This window comes from Cetorhinus maximus, chromosome 14 (assembly GCF_964194155.1).
Source record: "Cetorhinus maximus chromosome 14, sCetMax3.hap1.1, whole genome shotgun sequence".
Lineage (NCBI taxonomy): Eukaryota > Metazoa > Chordata > Chondrichthyes > Lamniformes > Cetorhinidae > Cetorhinus > Cetorhinus maximus.
In genome coordinates, this window is record NC_135892.1 from 115613006 (window position 1) to 115634294 (window position 21289).

The following is a 21289-nucleotide window of genomic DNA, read 5'->3' on the forward strand; positions in this document are numbered from 1 at the left end:
TTGGATCTATCAAGAAGGATTCCACCCTGGAATCAGGCTTGCCCAGTAGTAACATCAGCTGGGGTCATAACAAATGCTCAGGGTTTTGTGATGAAGATCCTGAGGAACAGAATGTGATCGATCAAGGACTGGATAGTGGGAATATGAGTGGTCATGACACACATGACAGGACTATCACATCCACAGACTAATTGCTCAGAGTAGGTACTCAGGTAACATATATTCCAAAGGAATCTAGTGAACAGAGGGATGCAACAATTGTAGGACATTCAGGAATAGCTACTGACAAGTGTGAATATTGGTTGAATGTTCATGATGATGGCCAAGAAATGAGGTCCATGGACTGGCAAATTGGGGTGGTAGAGTGCAGAGTGAGAAAGCACAATGCAAATACTGATAGTGAGCCTGGAAATAGCTTTTGCTTCAGAAAACGATTGTATTGTGGAGAAAGACAGACTGATAGTGTAAGGAGATCTCACAATACTCATCCCAAAAGACACAAAAGTGGAAATAGAAGCTGTAACTTGAATAGATTAGACAATGAAATAAAGGTCACAGAACAGTCTCTTGACAGAATCAGCAGATGTTCTCATGAGCATGAAGTTTGGTGGCTGCCAATAAGCTTGAAGATAAACCAGTAAGATAAAACAAAAGGAATTAGAGTTTATCTGAGGTACCAGCCTTGTCACATAGTTGGATTTGTACTCAAAAATCCTTGTAGATGTGATTTTTAAGGCAAGGCTAGTTGCTAGAGTTTTCAAAGCCCACATTTTCTCTCACAGCTAGAAAAGTAATCCATTTGCTGAAAATAGGCTGTGTTCAACCAAAAAACAGAATGTTTTTTGCATCATAGGGGAAAACTTTCAGGCGTCTTCAAGATGCATGTTGATGATTTCTTATGGGAATGTGGAATTTGAGAAGTGTGTTGTTAATAAGATCAGAATAGAATTTAAAATTGGAATCAAGTTTGTGGGAATTTTAAACATATTGGTTTAGATGTTAAGCAAATTAGGCTTGGAATAACTTTAAATCACCAATCCTATTTAAAGAGTGTTACACCCCTCGTACTCGATTATCACGGAAAGACGAGATTATATCTAAAGAAGGGGCAAACCAATTCTGAAGCTTGATTGATCAATTGGTCAGTTGAACTGGGTATTCGAGTTCAGCTAGTTTCATAATATTTCTTGTGGATGAGAATAGGGAACGTCCTTTAGCTTGGGAAGCTAAAAAGATAAGGAGTTGTCAAAAGTGCTTTGGGTGCTGAAAGACTGGCTTTTCTGGCAGTGGCTTTAGGATTCTGTTTGGTAAATACTTTCAGTGAGGTTCTGTACAATGGGCATACTGAAGAATGTATATCAATTGAATGCTATGTTCCTTGTGGGATAACGTACACTCTATGGGCAGGATTTTTACCTCGTCAGGCGGGCGCGGTGAGTGGGCCCAGGAGTGGTCGTGAAGCCCGCGATCGGGCCCTGACATTGATTTCACGCTGGCTGGCCAATCAACGGGCAGCCAGCATGAATCGCGCGCTGCAACACTGAGCACTGCCGGGGTGGGGGCAGGAGGAGGGTGAGTGCGGAAGTTTGATCATGCACACAGGAGAACGCACTGAAAGCTCCCTTAAGGCACAGGTCGGCCTCAAGGAGCTGAAGATTTTTAAAAACGCAAATAAAGATTTTACAAATGTTAAAAACATGTCCCCTCACGTGACTCTGTCACATGAGCAGGGAAATGTTACAAACGAGATTTAAACATTTTTATTTTATTTTTAATTCCTGTTGGAAATCTCATCCCGCCCGTGGATGAGGTTTCATAAAAAATCCAAAGGCCGCCTGGCCAATTCGCCTGCCCACCCACCGTAATGTTGGACAGACAGCAAAAAATTGCATCCAATTGTGACTTTAATGGCCTTAATAGGCCTGTTAATTGTCAGCAGGCGCGCTGATAACTGAAGGAGTCACATGTGCTGTGGATAAAGGGGAACCAGTGGATGTACTATACTTAGATTTCAAAAGGCATTTGATAAGGTGCCACATCAAAGGTTATTGCAGAAAGAAAAAGCTCATGGTGTAGGGGGTAACATATTGACATGGCTAGGGGATTGGCTGGTTAACAGGAAGCAGAGAGTTGGCATAAATGGGTCTTTTTCTGGTTGGCAGGATGTGATGAGTGGTGTGTCACAGGGATCAGTGCCGGGGCCTCAACTTTTTACAATTTTTATCAATGACTTGGATGAAGGGACCGAAGGAATGGTGGCTAAATTTGCTGATGACACAAAGATAGGTAGGAAAGTAAATTGTGATGAGGACATAAGGAGGCTACAAAAAGAAATAGATAGGTTAAGTGAATGGGCAAAGATCTGGCAAATGGAGAATAATGTGGTCAAATGTGAAATTGTTCATTTTAGCAGGAATAATAAAAAAGAAACATGTTATCTAAATGGTGAGAGATTGCAGAGCTCTGAGATTCAGAGGAATCTGGGTGTCCTAGTGCATGAATCACAAAAGGTTAGTGTGCAGGTACAGTAAGTAATTAGGAAATCTAATAGAATGTAATCATTTATTGTGAGGGGAATTGATTACAAAAATAATCTTCAGTTGTACAGGGCACTGGTGAGACCATATCTGGAGTATTGTGTACAGTACTGATCTCCTTATTTAAAGAAAGATGTAAATGCATTAGAAGCAGTTCAGAGAAGGTTTACTAGACTAATACCAGGAATGGGTGGGTTGTCTTATGAGGAAAGGCTGGGCAGGTTAGGCTTGTATCTGCTGGAGTTTAAAAGAGTAAGAGGCAACTTGAAAACTTTTAAGATCCTGTGGGGTCTTGACAGGGTGAATGTAGAGAAGATGTTTCCTCTTGTGGGAAAGTCTAGAACTAGGGGTCACTGTTTAAAAATAAGGGGTCGCTCATTTAAGACAGAGATTAGGAAAATTTCTTTCTCTTAGAGGGTAGAGAGCCTTTGGAACTTTCTTCCTGAAAAGGCTGTGGAAGCAAAGTCCTTGAATATTTTTAAGGCAGAACTGGATAGATTCTCGATTAACAAGGGGGTGAAAGGTTATCAGGGGTAGGCGGGAATGTGGGGTTGAGGTTACATTCAGATCAGCCATGGTCTTATTGAATGGCGGAGCAGGCTCGAGGGGCCAAATGACTTACTCCTGCTCCTAATTCGTATGTTCATATTATTACATACAGCTGCGGATTTAAACATAGCAAACGCTTCATCCACATATCAGAAATATGTGAGGGGTAGGAGGTTAGGTGTCATTCCATTGAAAACACCTTTCTCATGGAACCCAACAAAGATGTTTGCGAGAGCTGGGCCTAGAGGGGATCCCATGACAACACCATCTCTTTGGATATACATTCTGTAATTAAAACTGAACTCAACTGCACAAGTTGCCGAGTTCATAAGTTCAGTGAATGCTGATTCACACAATGGTGGTGGGTCTAGATCCCCATGATGCAGTGCTGCAGCACAAATATCCATGGCTTCCTTAAGTGGAACATTGGTGAATAGGCTAGCAATGTCAAATGAGCACATGGACACAGCATTGCTATCGATATGCAAGTCCTGTACAGTCTTCACAAATGTGAAGGAATCCTTCACCATGTACCAGGAAAACCTGGTCAAAACTGGGTGTAATAATTCACCCCACCATTTGGCCAATTCATGCTGTGCAAAACTGATCATAGATAAGATAGGACATAAAGGGACATCACTTTTTTGTGTCCTGGGCAGCCCATACATACACGGACATAGCAAATCGTGAGGACAAACTCTGTCATATATATCACACGGAAGCTCATTGCTCTTATACAAGTCCAGCAAGCGACCAATCAGGATCAAGCTGTTTGTTTTAAATTTAAACAATGCTTGTTAGTTAACTATCACTCACCATCACTTGTTCTCCACAAGAGGTATAAATAGGAAAGGATTGAAACTGGAGTGGTTGCATTAGGTGCTGTGTGTGTTTGTAACCTGGGTCTTTGGAAATAAATGCTTTTAGCACTTGGTTCAAACATGGACAAAATAGCTGAACTCCCGAGGTGAGGTGAGAGTGACTGTCCTTGACATCAAGACTGCATTTGACCGAGTGTGGCATCAAGGAGCCCTAGCAAAACTGGAGTCAATGGGAATCAGGAGAAAACTCTCTGCTGGTTGGAGTCATACCGAGCACAAAGGAAGGTGGTTGTGGTTGTTGGAGGTCAGTCATCTCAGTTCCAGAACATCACTGCAGGAGTTCCTCAGGATAGTGTCCTCAGCCCAACCATCTTCAGCTGCTTCATCAATGACCTTCCTTCCATCATAAGGTCAGAAGTGGGGATGTTCGCTGATGATTGCACAATGTTCAGCACCATTCACGACTCCTCAGATACTGAAGCAGTCCATGTCCAAATGCAACAAGACCTGGACAATATCCAGGCTTGGGCTGACAAGTGGCAAGTGACATTCATGCCACACAAGTACCAGGCAATGACCATCTCCAACAAGAGAGAATCCAACCATCACCCCTTGACATTCAATGGCATTACTATCACTGAATACCCCACTATTAGCATCCTGGGGGTTACCATTGACCAGAAACTGAACTGAACTTGCCATATAAATACTGTGGCTACAAAAGCAGGTCAGAGGCTAGGAATCGTGTGATAAGTAACTGACATCCTGACTCCACAAAGCCTGTCCACCATCTATAAGGCACAAGTCAGGAGTGTGATGGAATACTCTCCACTTGCCTGGATGAGTGCAGCTCCCACAACACTCAAGAAGCTCAAAATAATCCAGGACAAAGTAGCCCACTCGATTGGCATCACATCAACAAACATTCACTCCCTCCACTGCCATCGCACAGTAGCAGCAGTGTGTACCATCTACAAGATGCACTGCAGAAGTTCACCAAGGCTCCTTTGACAGCAACTTCCAAACCCATGACCACTACAACCTAGAAGGACAAGGATAGCAGATAGATGGGAACACCACCACTTGGAAGTTCCCCTCCAAGTCACTCACCATCCTGACTTGGAAATATATCACCGTTCCTTCACTGTCGCTGGGTCAAAATCCTGGAACTCCCTCCCTAACAGCACTGTGGGTGTACCTACACCACATGGACTGCAGCGGTTCAAGAAGGCAGCTCACCACCACCTCCTCAAGGGCAACTATGGATGGGCAATAAATGCTGGCCCAGCCAGCGAAGCCCACATCCCTTGAACGAATAAAAAAAAAATAATAAAAGTGCTTAAAGATAGGCTCCAGCTCTAATCCTCCATCACCAGGTTTTCTGGAATATAACACCAGTGCCCTACCCTCTCCCCATAGCTCTGTGCCTATCTATAGTTTTGGATGGTGTTAAGAACAATGTATAACTTAAAGTTTAATTTATATTTGTATGTGTGCGTTAAAAAAGGTGAAACAAGGTTCTAGTTTCATCGAGAGTTTTTTTGGGGGCTTGGTGCCGGGCAGTTTGGAGGCCCTGCATGTATACATGCATTTTTAATGAGGTTTTACAACCCTTGAAGTGATGAGGTGAGTTTCAAAGGGTTTAGTAAGCTAGTGAATTCAGGTAAGAAAACATAAAGTAGAAAAAACTGTGCTGTTGCCTAGCAACAGGGGTCCATGGGGAAAGACAGAAGGGCAGTCAATGAGTACATATGTATGTATATAGTCAGTGTGTGTATGCCAGAGATTAAGGCAGGAGTTTTAAACTCTCTGGTAAGAAATCCTGCAAGACTGCTGGGGAACTGAGTTTAGGGAACTCATGTGATTGCTCTGAATCAGTAATAATGAGCTGAGATTGTGGTTTTTGGGTGTCTCAGGGTGAGATACTAGCTGGGGAAAGGCATCTAGTAAATGTTCAGAAATTTTAAGGAAGAAAACCGTTTGTAACTAAGCCAGCCCAATCAAGAAGCCTTGGTGTTGAGATGGTGTAAATCATCACTGAGGTTTTGTGTCTACTGAAAAAAAGGAATAGCGTGAGATTGAATCATTTTTCTGGTGTTCGTATTGAAATCTTTCCAACCTTTCCGTCTGAGTGTAACATAGTTAATTTTTTCCTTGTTTAATAAACATTTTATTCTTTGTGCTATAAGTACACTGGCAGACTTTTGTGAATGTGTTCAGTAACTGACCTCCATGGTTTCTAAAAAAAAACAAAGTTAGGATCTACCAAGCCAGGTTTCACTCTGGGATCTGACTTGCCCAGTATTAACGTCAGCTGGAATCATAACAATGGATTACCTTCTCAAGGACAATTGAGGATGGGCAATAAATGTTAGTCTTCCCACTGATGCCCACGTCCTGAGAATGAATAGCTCCATGTAGTCTACTCATCTGGCAATATTACATGTGAAGTACTGTACGAAAATGTGAAGAGCCAAGCTACTGCCAAATTCCAGGGGTTAGGGTCCCACTTGCTCTCACTCACCATGTCGTACAAAGATGAGATAAAGTTGAGCAAGATGGATAGCATCGTGAGGGTTGTCCTGACATTGTACGTCTCTTGAATCCAGCCACACAGTTCGTGCATGGCCTTCGGGAGAAATTTGAACCCCTCAGACAAGGTGCAAAGCAGCATCCAGCAGTAAATGATTACGATGGAGATGAAATGGCCAATCCTCATTTGTTTCCTGTGGGTAGAAAACACATGGGTGGATTTGTCTGTAGGATATCCCTCCAAACAATTCACATACAACAAGATACAGAAACTCTTGTTAGATGGCTGAATGAGTCAGACAGCCTGTGCATTGTACGATCCTACAAGTAGCAGTGAGGTGAAAGGCTAGTATTGTTTTTTTGGGGGAATGTTCAGAATATTTAACTCTAACGGCTCAGCACTACTGCAACGAGCTCAGTTTAGATCCTATTCTAAAGCCCTCCAGTTAAAGGCTATGGAGTCGAATAGTAACCCCAAAAGCCAAGATCAACTCCATGAACTCTGGTAGGGTGAAAGGGGGTGGTTGAGCTATCTTCTTGCTGAATGTTTGATCCCAGGGCCTGGCTTTCAACCTTGGACTTCTCCCCTGTGGCTTGCCAATGCTGTTCACAGCCGAACTGATAATAGAGGCTGATATCCCGAGGCTTTATAACAATCATAAGTCACATTTCCTATATTTGAAAGACAGGTTCTGGAATGTCTATTCAGAGACCAGGATAGTCCTTTGCAATCCAAAGCCACTGATCCTCTGCCAAGACCACTACCTACAGAGGAGCTCTAAACCTGTACATTTCAGCACCTCTTTGTTGTTCCTTGCTGCCTAAGACATTATCCACAGACAAAGTATCAGTTTCCACACTGAGATCGACTGCCTCCCACAAACTCCATTCCCTAATTTCTGATATCATCCTTCTCCCTGGCCACTGTTATCTAGCTATCCTATTTAACCCTGAATTGTGCTTCTGACCTCATATCTTCCCCAGCACCTATTTCTGTCTCAGTAACATTGCCTGTCTCTATTTGTGACCGTCCCATCTCTGACCCTGTCTCTGACCCTGTCCCCATCCCCATCTCTGACCCTGTCTCTGACCCTATCCCTGTCTCTGACCCTGTCCCCATCCCTGTCTCTGACCCTGTCCCCATCCCCATCTCTGACCCTATCCCTGTCTCTGACCCTGTCCCCATCCCTGTCTCTGACCCTATCCCTGTCTCTGACCCTGTCTCTGACCCTGTCCCCATCCCAGTCTCTGACCCTGTCCCCATCCCTGTCTCTGACCCTATCCCTGTCTCTGACCCTGTCTCTGACCCTGTCTCTGACCCTGTCCTCATCCCAGTCTCTGACCCTGTCTCTGACCCTGTCTCTGACCCTGTCCCCATCCCAGTCTCTGACCCTGTCCCCATCCCCGTCTCTGACCCTGTCTCTGACCCCGTCTCTGACCCTGTCACTGACCCTGTCTCTGACCCTATCCCTGTCTCTGACCCCATCTCTGACCCTGTCACTGACCCTGTCTCTGACCCTATCCCTGTCTCTGACCCTGTCTCTGACCCTGTCACTGACCCTGTCTCTGACCCTGTCTCTGACCCTGTCCCCATCCCTGTCTCTGACCCTGTCTCTGACCTTGTCCCCGTCCCTGTCTCTGACCCTGTCTCTGACCCTGTCTCTGACCCTGTCCCCGTCCCTGTCTCTGACCCTGTCTCTGACCCTGTCACTGACCCTGTCCCCATCCCTGTCTCTGACCCTGTCTCTGACCCCGTCCCCGTCCCTGTCTCTGACCCTGTCACTGACCCTATCCCTGTCTCTGTCCCTGTCCCCGTCCCCGTCTCTGACCCTGTCTCTGACCCTATCCCTGTCTTTGACCCTGTCTCTGACCCTATCCCCGTCTCTGTCCCTGTCCCCATCCCTGTCTCTGACCCTGTCTCTGACCCTGTCACTGACCCTATCCCCGTCTCTGTCCCTGTCTCTGACACTGTCTCTGACCCTGTCCCCATCCCCGTCTCTGACCCTGTCTCTGACCCTGTCCCCGTCCCTGTCTCTGACCCTGTCTCTGACCCTATCCCCGTCTCTGTCCCTGTCCCCGTCCCTGTCTCTGACCCTGTCACTGACCCTATCCCCGTCTCTGTCCCTGTCCCCCTCCTCGTCTCTGACCCTGTCTCTGACCCTGTCTCTGACCCTATCCCTGTCTCTGACCCTGTCTCTGACCCTGTCCCCATCCCTGTCTCTGACCCTGTCCCCGTCCCTGTCTCTGACCCTGTCCCCATCCCCGTCTCTGACCCTGTCTCTGACCCGGTCACTGACCCTGTCACTGACCCTGTCCCCATCCCTGTCTCCTACCCTGTCTCCATCCCCGTCTCTGACCCTGACCCTGTCACTGACCCTGTCACTGACCCTGTCTCCATCCCTGTCTCTGACCCTGTCACTGACCCTATCCCCATCTCTGTCCCTGTCCCCGTCCCCGTCTCTGACCCTGTCTCTGACCCTATCCCCATCTCTGACCCTGTCTCTGACCCTTTCCCCGTCTCTGACCCTGTCCCCATCCCCGTCTCTGACCCTATCTCTGACCTTATCTCTATCTCTGACCCTGTCCCCGTCCCTGTCTCTGTCTCTGTCCCTGTCCCCGTCCCCCTAACTGTCCCCATCTCTATCCTCGTCTCTGACCCTGTTTCTGACCCTGTCTCCGTCTCTGACCCTGTTTCTGACCCTGTCTCTGTCTCTGACCCTGACCCTGTCTCTGACCCTGTCCCCATCTCTGTCCCTGTCCCTGTCCCCATCTCTGTCCCTGTCCCTATCTCTGACCCTGTCTCCGTCTCCGACCCTGTCTGTGTCTCTGACCCTGTCCCCATCTCTGTCCCTGTCCCTGTCTCTGACCCTGTCTCCGTCTCCGACCCTGTCTCTGTCTCTGACCCTGTCCCCGTCTCTGACCCTGTCTCCGTCTCTGACCCTGTCTCCGTCTCTGACCCTGTCCCTGTCCCCATCTCTGTCCCTGTCCCTGTCTCTGACCCTGTCTCCGTCTCCGACCCTGTCTCCGTCTCTGACCCTGTCCCCGTCTCTGACCCTGTCTCCGTCTCTGACCCTGTCTCCGTCTCTGACCCTGTCCCTGTCCCCATCTCTGTCCCTGTCCCTGTCTCTGACCCTGTTCCTGACACTGACTTCAGTGGTGGGCAGGATCCTAGAAGCAATTATTCGGGATAGAATTAGCAGTCACATGGAAAAATATGGGTTGATAAGGAAGAGCCAGCATGGATTTCTAAAGGGGAAATCATGTTAAACTAACTTACTGGAGTTTTTTGAAGAGGTAACAGAAAAGGTCGATGAGGGTAATGCTGTTGATGTGGTGTACATGGACTTTCAAAAGGCATTTGATACAGTGTCACACAACAGACTTGTGGGAAAAGTTATTGCTCATGGAATAAAAGGGACAGTAGCAACGTGGATACAAAATTGGCTGAAAAACAGGAAGCAGAGAGTAATGGTCAATGGATGTTTTTCGGGCTGGAGGAAGGTTTGTAGTGGAGTTCCCCAGGGGTCAGTATTGGGACCCTTGCTTTTCCTGATATATATTAATGATCTAGATCTTGGTGTGCAGGGGAGAATTTCAAAGTTTATGGATGATACGAAGCTTGGGAGTGCTGTGAACTGCGAGGAGGATGGTGTGGAACTTCAAGAGGACATAGACAAGTTGGTGGAGTGGGCAGATAGGTGGCAGATGAAGTTCAATGTGGAGAAGTGTGAGGAGATGCATTTTGGTAGGAAGAACATGGACAGACAATATAAAATAAGGGGTGAAATTTTGAAGGGGGTGCAGGAGCAGAAAGACCTGGGTGTAGATGTTCATGGATCATTGAAGGTGGCAGGACAGGTGGAGAGAGCAGTTAATAAAGTATATAGTATCCTGAGCTTTATTAATAGGGACATAGAGTACAAGAGCAAGGAGGTTATGCTGAATTTATATAAGACACTTGTTCGACCTCAGCTGGAGTATTGTGTGCAGTTCTGGGCACCACATTGTAGGAAGGATGTGAACACATTGGAGAGAGTACAGAAGAGGTTTACAAGAATGGGTCCAGGGATGAGAAACTTCAGCTATGAGGATAGATTGGAGAGATTGGGACTGTTTTCCTTGGAAGGGAGAAGGCTAAGAGGAGATTTGATAGAGATGTTCAAAATCATGAGGGGTCTGGACAGGATAGGGAGAAACTGTTCCCACTCGTAAAAGGATCGAGAACAAGAGGGCTCAGATTTAAAGTGATTTGCAAAAGGAGCAAATATGATGTGAGAAAAAACTTTTCCACACAGTGAGTGGTTTGGGTCTGGGATGCGCTGCCTGGAAGTGTGGTGGAGGCAGGTTCAATCGAGGCATTCAAGAGGGCATTGGATGATTATTTGAATAGAAACAATGTGCAGGTGTATGGGGAAAAGGCAGGGCAATGGCACTAGGTCATGATGCTCATTTGGAGAGCTGGTGCAGACATGATGGGCCAAATGGCCTCCTTCAGTGCCATTAAAATTCTGTAATTCGATGATTCTGTCCCTATCCCCATCTCTGACCCTGTCCCCGTCCGTATCATTGTTCCCAACCCTACTCCTGCCCCTGTTCCTGCCCCTGCCCCTGACCCTATGACAGCCCATCCCAGGCCCCATCTCTGTCCTACCCCTGCCCTCCATCCCTGCCCTTGCCCTGACCCCGTACCCGTCACTGTCCAATTTTTGGTTGGCAGTTATGATGGGCCAAAGTTATCATTCCTTCTAAATCCATTGGATGAGGACATGAAGTCTTGATGTGAGCAGAAGCCCACCAGCTTTGAAGATCTCAGCTGGAATACCACGGGGGCTGTGGGGTTTGTTGTTTTTCATCCGTTTGATTGCTTGTTGCAGCTCTCCCATCGATGGTGGTTCACCTGTGGATTCTACCACAGGCTACTGGGGGTTAGCCTGGAGTTATCAGCTGCCACTGTGGATTCAGAGTTGAGGAGCTTCATGCTATCAAAATATTCTTGATTATAGTCTGGCAAAGAAAAATGACACTGCAAATTCCATTTGGCCTGAAGCTATTCTCCCAATATTCTGTAGCCAAAGACCAGACAAGAAGTTGTAGTGACATTGTGATAAACTAACATAGCACCAGTTTTAGGCACAAGATGATGCTTGGTCCATCTAGGCCAGTGGTGGACAACCTGTGGCCAGTCAGGGTTCTGAGTGCAGCCCATGAGACATTTTGTTGACCATTGCCCATGTGCAGGGTTCCCAGATTCTGCTGGCTTCCATCTGCATAGTTTCTTCCTACTGGTGTTACTAGAGTGATAGGCATGCAAAGCAAGGGCACGTGAAGTGAGGTGCACGCTGGTTGTGCACAACATTGCTAGTAAGGGCCGTGCACTCCCTCTGTGTCCAATCAAAGTGCTGTAACGGCTCAATCGGCACACTCTGCAAATCCTAGGTCCACAAGCACAGTTAGCAAAATGACCCTATCCCGGGAGAGCCTCTAGGTTACGAGATCAGTGGACGTGTGAGGTTGCACTTTTTATGTTACTTTTGCTGGTAATTTAATTTGCCCTTAACTTTGGATTTTGGATGTGGCTTTTCTCACCAACATCACTGGTCAACTGAAGGCGTTGAACGAGTTGTTGCAGGGGGAAAAATCACTTCTTGCCCACACTATTGCTAGTGTCAGAAAACTCATGCTACACCTGTAGTGAATGTCCAGTCAGTTACCTCCGTGTGACTACACTCACTTCCCAAATTTGAAAAAAATGCTGGAAAAACACTCTGATCAAGGAAATGAATATGATCCATCAGTTCACATACAAGTGCTGCCTACACTGGTAGAGCGGTTTGAGAACCACTTTTCTTCTCTGACTGATCTGAAGCCCTTCCTCTTGTGGGGTCATAGTTAGTGCACATGCCCAATTTCAGTCTTGTGGCCCACTGAGATGAAGGAGGGCCACTCATGGGGCCCACTCTCTAGCCTAGGTTGCTTGTCACTGATCTAGACAAATCCGTAACATCTCCTTGGTAAATATCTGTAACCCAAAATCTCATTATGACCAGAATCTGTCTTTTCCTTCTTGAAAACCATTGAGGTTTCTTGTTCCAGAGAGACTACTCTCCAATGTACTTTACACTCTCATGTTGACTGTACTTACACTGGAGCGGGCTTTAGTCTGAGCTGAGTATACAGGAAGAATTGATGATAGTTAATACTCACTCAGGCACTGAGAACAAAGTCTGCACACCGATAATAAACAGCATCACGATGAAGGAACAGACCACGGTCGACGTGAAAACTTCATCTCGTACTCTGCGATACTGAACATCAGAAAGAACAAACAGTGAATGCCCGAAACACCAACTTCATGATCAAAGGCACGCTAACCCATTGACTGTGTCATTCAAAGTAAGAACATAGGCTCTCTATGTGCTCAGATATTAGGCAGCGCATGTCGGTCCACTGCTGTCTGACCAGAAAGCTGAAAGCTCTATGCCCCATCCATCACCCCCAAAAAAAAGCTCTCACCAGTCAATGCAGTTCCTCAGGGAACAGAATGTTTATGTGGGGCACTCTCTCTTTCAGCCCTGCACAGACTAGCAGTGAGAGACAGATGGGAGTGAGAAGTCAAGGCAGAAAGGAGAGCACAATTGGGAGACTGACAAGCCAATGGGAGAATTAATACTTGAGAGGTGAGCAATGAAGATGTTAAAGTATAGAGGAGAGTAAACTCTGTGCAGCAAACTAGTGCATGCCTCAGATTAAAATAAAACACTCAGCACCTCATTCATTTACTGATAGGGGCACAGTAGAATAGTACACATATTACTGGATTAGTAATCCAGAAGCATCAATCAGCAGATGAGAGTTCAAATCTCACCGAAGCAGCTCTAATCTGTCTTTCCCCCTCTACCCTCTCAGGTGGACATAAAAGATTCCCATGCTACTATTTCAAAGCAACAGCGACATTATCCCTGGTGTCCTGGTCAATATTTGTCCCTCAGTCAATATCACAAAAACAAATGGCCTGGTCATTATCACATTACTGTTTGTGGAAACTTGCTTTGCACAACCTGACTGCAGCTTTTCCTGCATTACACAGGAAGGTCACTTCAAAAAGTATATCATTACCTGTAGAGCATTTTGGTGGATCCTGAGGTTGTAAACCATAAAAGCATAGAAAAGTTACAGCACAGAAAGAGGCCATTTAAGCCCATCTTGTCTGCACCGGCCAAAAAAACAAGAGATAAAAGAAACTAGCCGCTTATTTTCAATCCCACTTTCCAGAACCTGGTCCTTGCAGGTTACAGCACTTCAGATGCAGATCCGGGCACCTTATAAATTTTTACTTCTGTTTTTACTTAGTTCTGTTGAAGGGTCATTCGGACTCGAAACGTTAACTGTGTTCCTCTCTGCAGATGCTGCCAGACCTGCTGAGTTTATCCAGGTATTTTTGTTTTTGTTTTGGATTTCCAGCATCCGCAGTTTTTTGCTTTTACCTTTTAAATGAATTGAGCATTTCAGCCTCAACCACCAACTTAGGCCGTGAATTCCAAACACCCACCACCCTCTGGGTGAAAAAGTTTTTCCTCATGTCCCCTCTAATCCTTCTACCAATCACCTTAAATCTATGCTCCCTGGTAATTGACAGGTCTTGCCTATCTACCCTATCTAAGATCCTCATAATTTTGTACATCTCGATTACATCACCCCTCAGCCTCCTCTGTTATAAGGAAAACAACCCGAACCTATCCAATATCTCCTCATAGCTGCAATTTTCAAGTCCTGGCAACATTCTTGTAAATCTCCTCTGTGGTGTCTCCTTCCTGTAATGTGGCGACCAGAACCGTCCACAAAATTCCAGCTGTGGCCTAACCAGCATTTCATACAGTTTCATCATTACGTCCCTGCTTTTGTATTCAATACCTCACCCAATGAAGGAAAGTATTCCACATGATTTCTTTACCACCTTAGTCACCTGTCCTGCCATCTTCAGGGACCTGTGGACATACACCCCAAGTTCTCTCACTTCCTCAATCCCTCTCAATAACTTCCCATTTATTGAGTATTCCCTTGCTTTGTTTGCCCTCCCCAAATGCATTACCTCACACTTTTCCGGATTGAATTCCATTTGCCACTTTTCCACCCACTCAGCCAAACCATTGATTTCATTCTGGAGTCGACAGCTATCCTCTTCCCTGTGAGCTACATGGCCAATTTTTGTGTCATTTGCAGATTCCCCAATCATGTCTCCCACATTTAAGTCCAAATCATTAATATATACAACAAACAGCAAGGGACCTAACACAGCCCTGTGGAACAACACTGTAAATCGCTTTCCATTCACAAAAACATCCATCGACCATTACCCTTTGTTTCCTGTCGCTGAGCCAATTTTGGCTCTCACCTGCCACCTTCCCCTGTATCCCATGAGATCTCACTTTTTTTTGACCAGTCTATGTGGGGTGAAAGGTGCTATATAAATACAAGTTCTTCATTTCTAAAAATTAAATAAATCTGTAATTAGCACTAAAAGCTAACCGCAATAATAGTGACCATCAAACATTGACATTAAAACCCATCTGGTTCACTAAAGTCCTTTAGCTCGGAGGGGAGGGTGAAGAGCCAGTGCTCATGGTCCATAACAATAGAAAGACATAGATAGAAAGAGAGCTGAGGTGCTGTTATTAAACTTAGGGGCTGAGGAAAGAAACTAGCAAGCAGGACCTCAAAGGTAATAATCTCCAGATTACTCCCGGTATCACATGCAAGTGAGTATAGAAATAGGGGGATAGGGCAGATGAATGTGTGCAGGAGGGAGGGCTTCAGGTTCCTGGGACATTGGGACCTTTTCTGGGGAAGATGGGACCTATACAGGCTAGACAGGTTGCATCTGAACAGAGCTGGGACCAATAATTTTGTGGGGCGATTTGCTACTGCTATTGGGACTGGTTTAAACTAACTTGGCAGGGGTGTGGGGACCAGGAAATATTAGCAAGGAAAAATAAAGTGCACAAAGAATTAGGAGAGACAGATAGCACTGGAGTAGAAAATAGTAATATAGTTAAATAGTAATAATATTAGCTCAGTTCAGAATAAGAGGGAATGCACTGAAGTCTAAAATCTTTCTGACTATATTTGAAGAAGATCCTGGTATTGCTATGGGGAGGAGGGGAGTGTTGACAGATGACCTAACTTCCAAAGGACTCCATATTCATTGGAAGGGAAGTTGTTTGCTGCTGTATTAAAGAGTAGAAGTAGTAAAGCACAATAGTAAATAGTATTGGTTGCCATTAAACCCACAAAATATTTCAGTTAACCAGTTCATATAATTAACATATAAGAATATGAACTGTTTTAATTGTATAAAGTATATTTGCTGCAGTTGACATTGTGATTATATCAGATTATTATTTTAATAACAAATTGCCACATGGGAATACGATATTTTGGCAAGAACAGGGAACTGGCAGGACTGGGCACTAAATACTCCTGGATACAAGACATTCAGGAAAGATAGGGAAGGAAAGAAAGCAAGTGGGGTAGCAGTATTGGTTAAGGAGAACATTACAATGCTGAAAAGATAGAATGTTCTAGGGGATCAAGGACAGAATGTATTTGGTTGCAGCTAAGAAACAATAGAGGTATCATTATATTACTGGGTGTGTTCTATGGCCACCAACTAGTGGGAAGTATGTAGAGGTACAAATTTTCAAGGAAATTACAGAGTGCAAAAAGTATAGAGTAATTAAAATGGGGATCTTTAATTACCCTAATATAACCTAGGATGGTAACAGTGTGAAGAGCAGAAAGGGGAAGAGTTCATGAAATGTGTTCAGGATTTTCTAGGTCAATATGTTTTTCGTCAAAAGAGGAGGGAGGTATTGCTGGATTTCATTTTGGGGAATGAGGTCAAAATCGTGAAAATCCCTCTCCAACAGCACTGTGGGTGTATTTACACCACATGGACTGCAGCGATTCAAGAAGGCAGCTCACCACCACCTTCTCAAGGGCAATTAGGGATGGGGAATAAATGCTGGCCCAGTCAGCGAGACCCACATCACCTGAAAGAATTTTTTAAAAAGGTAGATCAAGTGTCAGTAGGGGAATATTTGGGAGATAGTGATCATTGTATCAAACGGTTAAGATTGGTAATGGAAAAGGACAAGGAGCAACAATTAACTGGGCCAACTTCAATGGGTGAGAACGGATCTGGCCCAGGTATATTGGAAACAAAGACTGGAAGGCAAATCTGTAATGGAACAAATGGCTGCCTTCAAACAGGAGATAGTTTGGGTATAGTTCAGGTACATTCCCACGAGGGAGAAAGGTAGGACAAACAAATCCAGAGCTCCCTGGATGACGGAAGTCATAGAGAGTAAGGTGAAGCAGATAAAGAGGTCATATCACAGCTGTCAGGTGGATAATTCAATTGAGAAACAGGCTGAATATAAAAGGTTTAGAACGGAAGTGAAAAAACCAGTAGGAGAAGCAAAGGGAGAATATGAGAAAAGACTGACAGCTAACATGAAAGAGAGTCCAAAAGTCCGCTATAGGCACATAAATAGTAAAACGGTGGTAAAAGGAAGACTAGGACCGTTAGGGACCAAATAGGGGATTTACGCATGCAGGTGGGGTACATGGTTGAGGTATTGAATGAGTACTTTGCATCTGTCTTTCCCAAGGAGGAAGATGCTGCCCAAATCAAAATGAATGAGGAGGTAGCTGGATGGATTCAAAATTGATGAAGAGGAGATATTGGATAGGCTGGCTGTGCTTAATGTTGATCAATCACCAGAACTGGACAGGATACAACCTAGAATGCTAAGGGAAGTAAGTGTGGAAAGTGTGATGGCATTGGCCATGATCTTGCCATCTTCCTTAGATAAGGGGCTGGTGCCAGAGAACTGGAGAATTGCAAATGTTACAAACAAGTTCAAAAAATGATGTAAAGATAGACCCAGCAACTACCAGTCAGTTTAACCTAGGAGGTAGGAAAGCTTTTAGAAACAATAAGTTAGAACAAAATTAATAGTCACTTAAGCAAAATGGAGGTTAATTTAAGGATGGATTTGTTAAGGGTAAATTATGTTTCACTCACTTGAATGAGCTTTTTTTGACAAGGTATCAGGCAGGGTTGATGAGGGTCATATGGTTGATGTTTTCTACATGAAATTCCAAAAGGCATTTGATAAAGTGCCACTAACAGGCCTGTCAGCAAAGCTCAAGCCCATGGAATAAAGTAGACAGTGGGAGCATGTATATGAATTGGCTGAGCGCCAGGAAATAGAGAGCAGTGGGGAACAGTTGTTTATTGGACTGGAGGAAATTATACAGTGAGGTTTCCCAGAGGTCAATATTAATACAACAGCTTTTCTTGATCCATTTTAATGCCGGCAACTCTCCATTGTCCGCCAGCATCTCCAGAAGCAATGGCTGCTGACGCTAATGCACGCAGCAGTGGCCTAGAATCAACAAAAGACACAGGCCACAGGTGAGTGAGAGCAGAATGGCCACTGGCATTCAACCAGCAGCAGTGGGATGAAGCTCTTAAGTGAGCATTGAGTGCCCGTTTAAGGGTCTCAATTAGCATCTGGGTTGGAAGGCTGCCCATGACTTAATCAGGCAGAGGTGGGAAGACAGTGGTTCCCCCATTAATTGTGTCCCTGCCTCCAAGCTTGTTGTTGGGGGCAGGGGCATTAAATTCCACCCATTAACTCTGTTTTCTTCTCCACAGGTGCTGTATTTCCAGCATTTTCTGTTTTTATTAACTATTTCAGCTGGCTGAAAAGTCTAGGACTAAGAGGCATATATTAAAAATTAGAGTCAGACCTTTCAGCAATGAAATTAGGAAACATTCCTACATACAAAGGATGGTAGGAGTTTGAACTCTCGTTTACAAATGGCAATTGATGTTCGATTAAATGTTAAAATTAAATCTGATATGAATAGATTTTGTCAAAGGCATCATGTGATTTTGAACAAAGGCATAAGGAGTTAGGTCACAGTTAAGCCATGATCTCATTCAATGGTGGAACAGGCATGGGGTATATCCTACTCCTGTTCTATGTTACTATTATTGAGAATCAGATGGATTTGTTGCACATGTTGTCTTTTTCTGCTCCTAAAAACTCTCCTGTTCTTCCTGCACCAATTAGAAACTCTCCTGCAAAACAGGCTGCTTGAGGATTGATTGAAAATGGAGACATGTTCTGGCAATGAGGAGGTGTAGTTTCATGAGAACCTACTCACACAGTGAGGTAGCAGGTATCTCACAAAGCATAACTCTCTGAATACAGAGGACTATGTCTCAACTTAGCTTCGGTTGGGCCATTCCATTAGCAGGGATTTTACTCACCTCAATTGGAATTGCTTGCAGAATGGAAGTTAAAGCAAGCAATCATTGTGGCTCGCACCATGGAGGCAGCTGGGTGGGAGAAGCAGATCCTCCCTGCTTTGACAGGCCTATTGCTCTGGTGGGCAGTCACCGGTGGTAGAAATTAGAAAAAAAAAATTTAAAGCCATACAGGTGCAAAAGGGGAATAAAATCTGGGGACCAAAGATATCAAACTGAGCCATGTTTTGAGGCCTCCCTGGCAGCCAACTAAAACAGTCATTAGGCTCCTTAGATCGATAAATGAGGGGCTCAAATGCTTCTTTTAAGCTCCTTTGGTAAATTGAACAAGGATGAAAGAAGCTCACACAAATAATGTTAATTTCTGGCTGCTTCCAGGTCTCCCAGTCAGAGTGCACTATGTCTGTGTGGTTCCCATTTCAAGCCTTAAATATGCACCACAAGGGCTTTTCAACACCTTTGCTCATGTTTACTGTTCTTGCAGTCATTGGACTACATTAGAGTTAATCTACAATTCACACCTTCATACAGGAACCCAACAAGATGCAGTCACATTACCTTCTTTTCAATATCAGAGTCTTTAAACGTTAGTGTGATCTCATTAAGGTAGGCAGCCCGCAACTTATCACTGCTGCGCACTTCAATGGCATGCTCAACTCTCTTGTTGATCTCATCAAACCTGATGGAGACGGAACCCGGGATCACACACTTATCAGATTTCAGGGACTTTTTTCTCAACAGAGCTGCAATGACCTGGAGGAGTAGTGAAAAGGAAAAGTTTTTAAACATGCACCATCCTGGCCCAGAAAGAGATCTGAGTGATGGAACTGGTGGCTTGTTGTGTACTGTGAGTAACAAGGCCATGTACACCAGGAGAGTATCAGCTTCAATCTTCCCCTCCTGAGCTTAGTTTGCTGATCTCAGGCTGAGGCACGACAAGTGTCAGCCATGGCTCATCCAGTAGCACTCTAACCTGTGTATTAGAAGCTTATGAGTTCAACACCCCACTCAAGAGACTTGAACACAAAACCTAAGCTGACAATCCCAGCCCATACTGAGGCATGCTGTGCTGGTTTTTAAACGCGACATCAGAGACATCTTCTGCTCTCTCAGGTGGATATAAAACATTACATGGCACTATTTTGAAGAAGAACACGCATGTTCTTACCCTCCTACCCAAAATCCACAAACAGGACTGTCCTGGCAGACCGATCCTGTCAGCCTGTTCCTGCCCCACAGAACTCATTTCTTGCAATCTTGACTCCATTTTCTCTCCCCTTGTCCAGTCCCTTCCCATCGACATCCGTGATTCCTCTGACACCCTACATCATATCAACAATTTCCAGTTCCCTGGCCCTAACCGCCTCCTCTTCACCATGGACGTCCAATCCCTCTACACCTCCATCCCCCACCCGGGATGGTCTGATGGCTCTCCGCTTCTTCCTCGAACAGAGGCCTGAACAATCCCCATCCACCACTACTCTCCTCTGTCTGGCTGAACTTGTTCTCACACTGAACAATTTCTCCTTAAACTCCTCTCACTTCCTCCAAATAAAAGGTGTGGCTATGGGTACCCGCATGGGCCCCAGCTATGCCTGTCTCTTTATGGGGTATGTGGAACATTCCTTGTTCCAGTCCTACTCCGGCCCCCTCCCACAACTCTTTCTCCCATACATCGATGACTGTTTCGGTGCTGCTTCATGCTCTCGTCTGGACCTGGAAAAATTTATTACTTTTGCTTCCAATTTCCACCCCTCCATCATTTTCACATGGTCCATCTCTGACACTTCCCTTCCCTTCCTTGACCTCTCTGTCTCAATTTCTGGTGATAGACTGTCCACCAATATCCATTACAAGCCTACCGACTCCCACAACTACCTCGGCTACAGCTCCTCACACCCCGCTTCCTGTAAGGACTCCATCCCATTCTCTCAGTTCCTTCACCTCCGTCGCATCTGTTCTGATGATGCCACTTTCAAAAACAGTTCCTCTGACATGTCTTCCTTCTTCCTTAACCGAGGTTTTCCACCCACGGTGGTTGACAGGGCCCTCAACCGTGTCCGGCCCATCTCCCGCGCATCTGCCCTCACACCTTCCTCTCCCTTCCAGAGTCATGATAGGGTCCCCCTTGTCCTCACTTTTCACCCCACCAGCCTCCGCATTCAAAGGATCATCCTCCGCCATTTCCGCCAACTCCAGCATGATGCCACCACCAAACACATCTTCCCTTCACCCCCCCTGACAGCATTCCGCAGGGATCGTTCCCCCCGGGACACCCTGGTCCACTCCTCCATCACCCCCTACACCTCAACCCCCTCCCATGGCACCCTCCCATGCAACTGCAGAAGGTGCAACACCTGCCCTTTTACTTCCCCTCTCCTCACTGTCCAAGGGCCCAAACACTCCTTTCAAGTGAAGCAGCATTTCACTTGCACTTCCCTCAATTTAGTCTACTGCATTCACTGCTCCCAACGTGGTTTCCTCTACATTGGAGAGACCAAACGCAGACT

At 45.4% G+C, this 21289-nt stretch overlaps 1 protein-coding gene across 1 annotated transcript in view; it reads right to left on the bottom strand.

The window, feature by feature from the left end:
• Window positions 1–21289, bottom strand: part of LOC144690014 (adenylate cyclase type 8-like) — a 181805-nt gene that overhangs the window by 71699 nt on the left and 88817 nt on the right. The window contains exons 8-10 of the mRNA XM_078557546.1: window positions 19338–19532; window positions 12644–12744; window positions 6432–6633 (exon numbers count right to left, since the gene is read on the bottom strand). Of these exons, the coding sequence (XP_078413672.1) occupies window positions 6432–6633; window positions 12644–12744; window positions 19338–19532 (498 nt within the window). The remainder of the gene's footprint in view (window positions 1–6431; window positions 6634–12643; window positions 12745–19337; window positions 19533–21289) is intronic.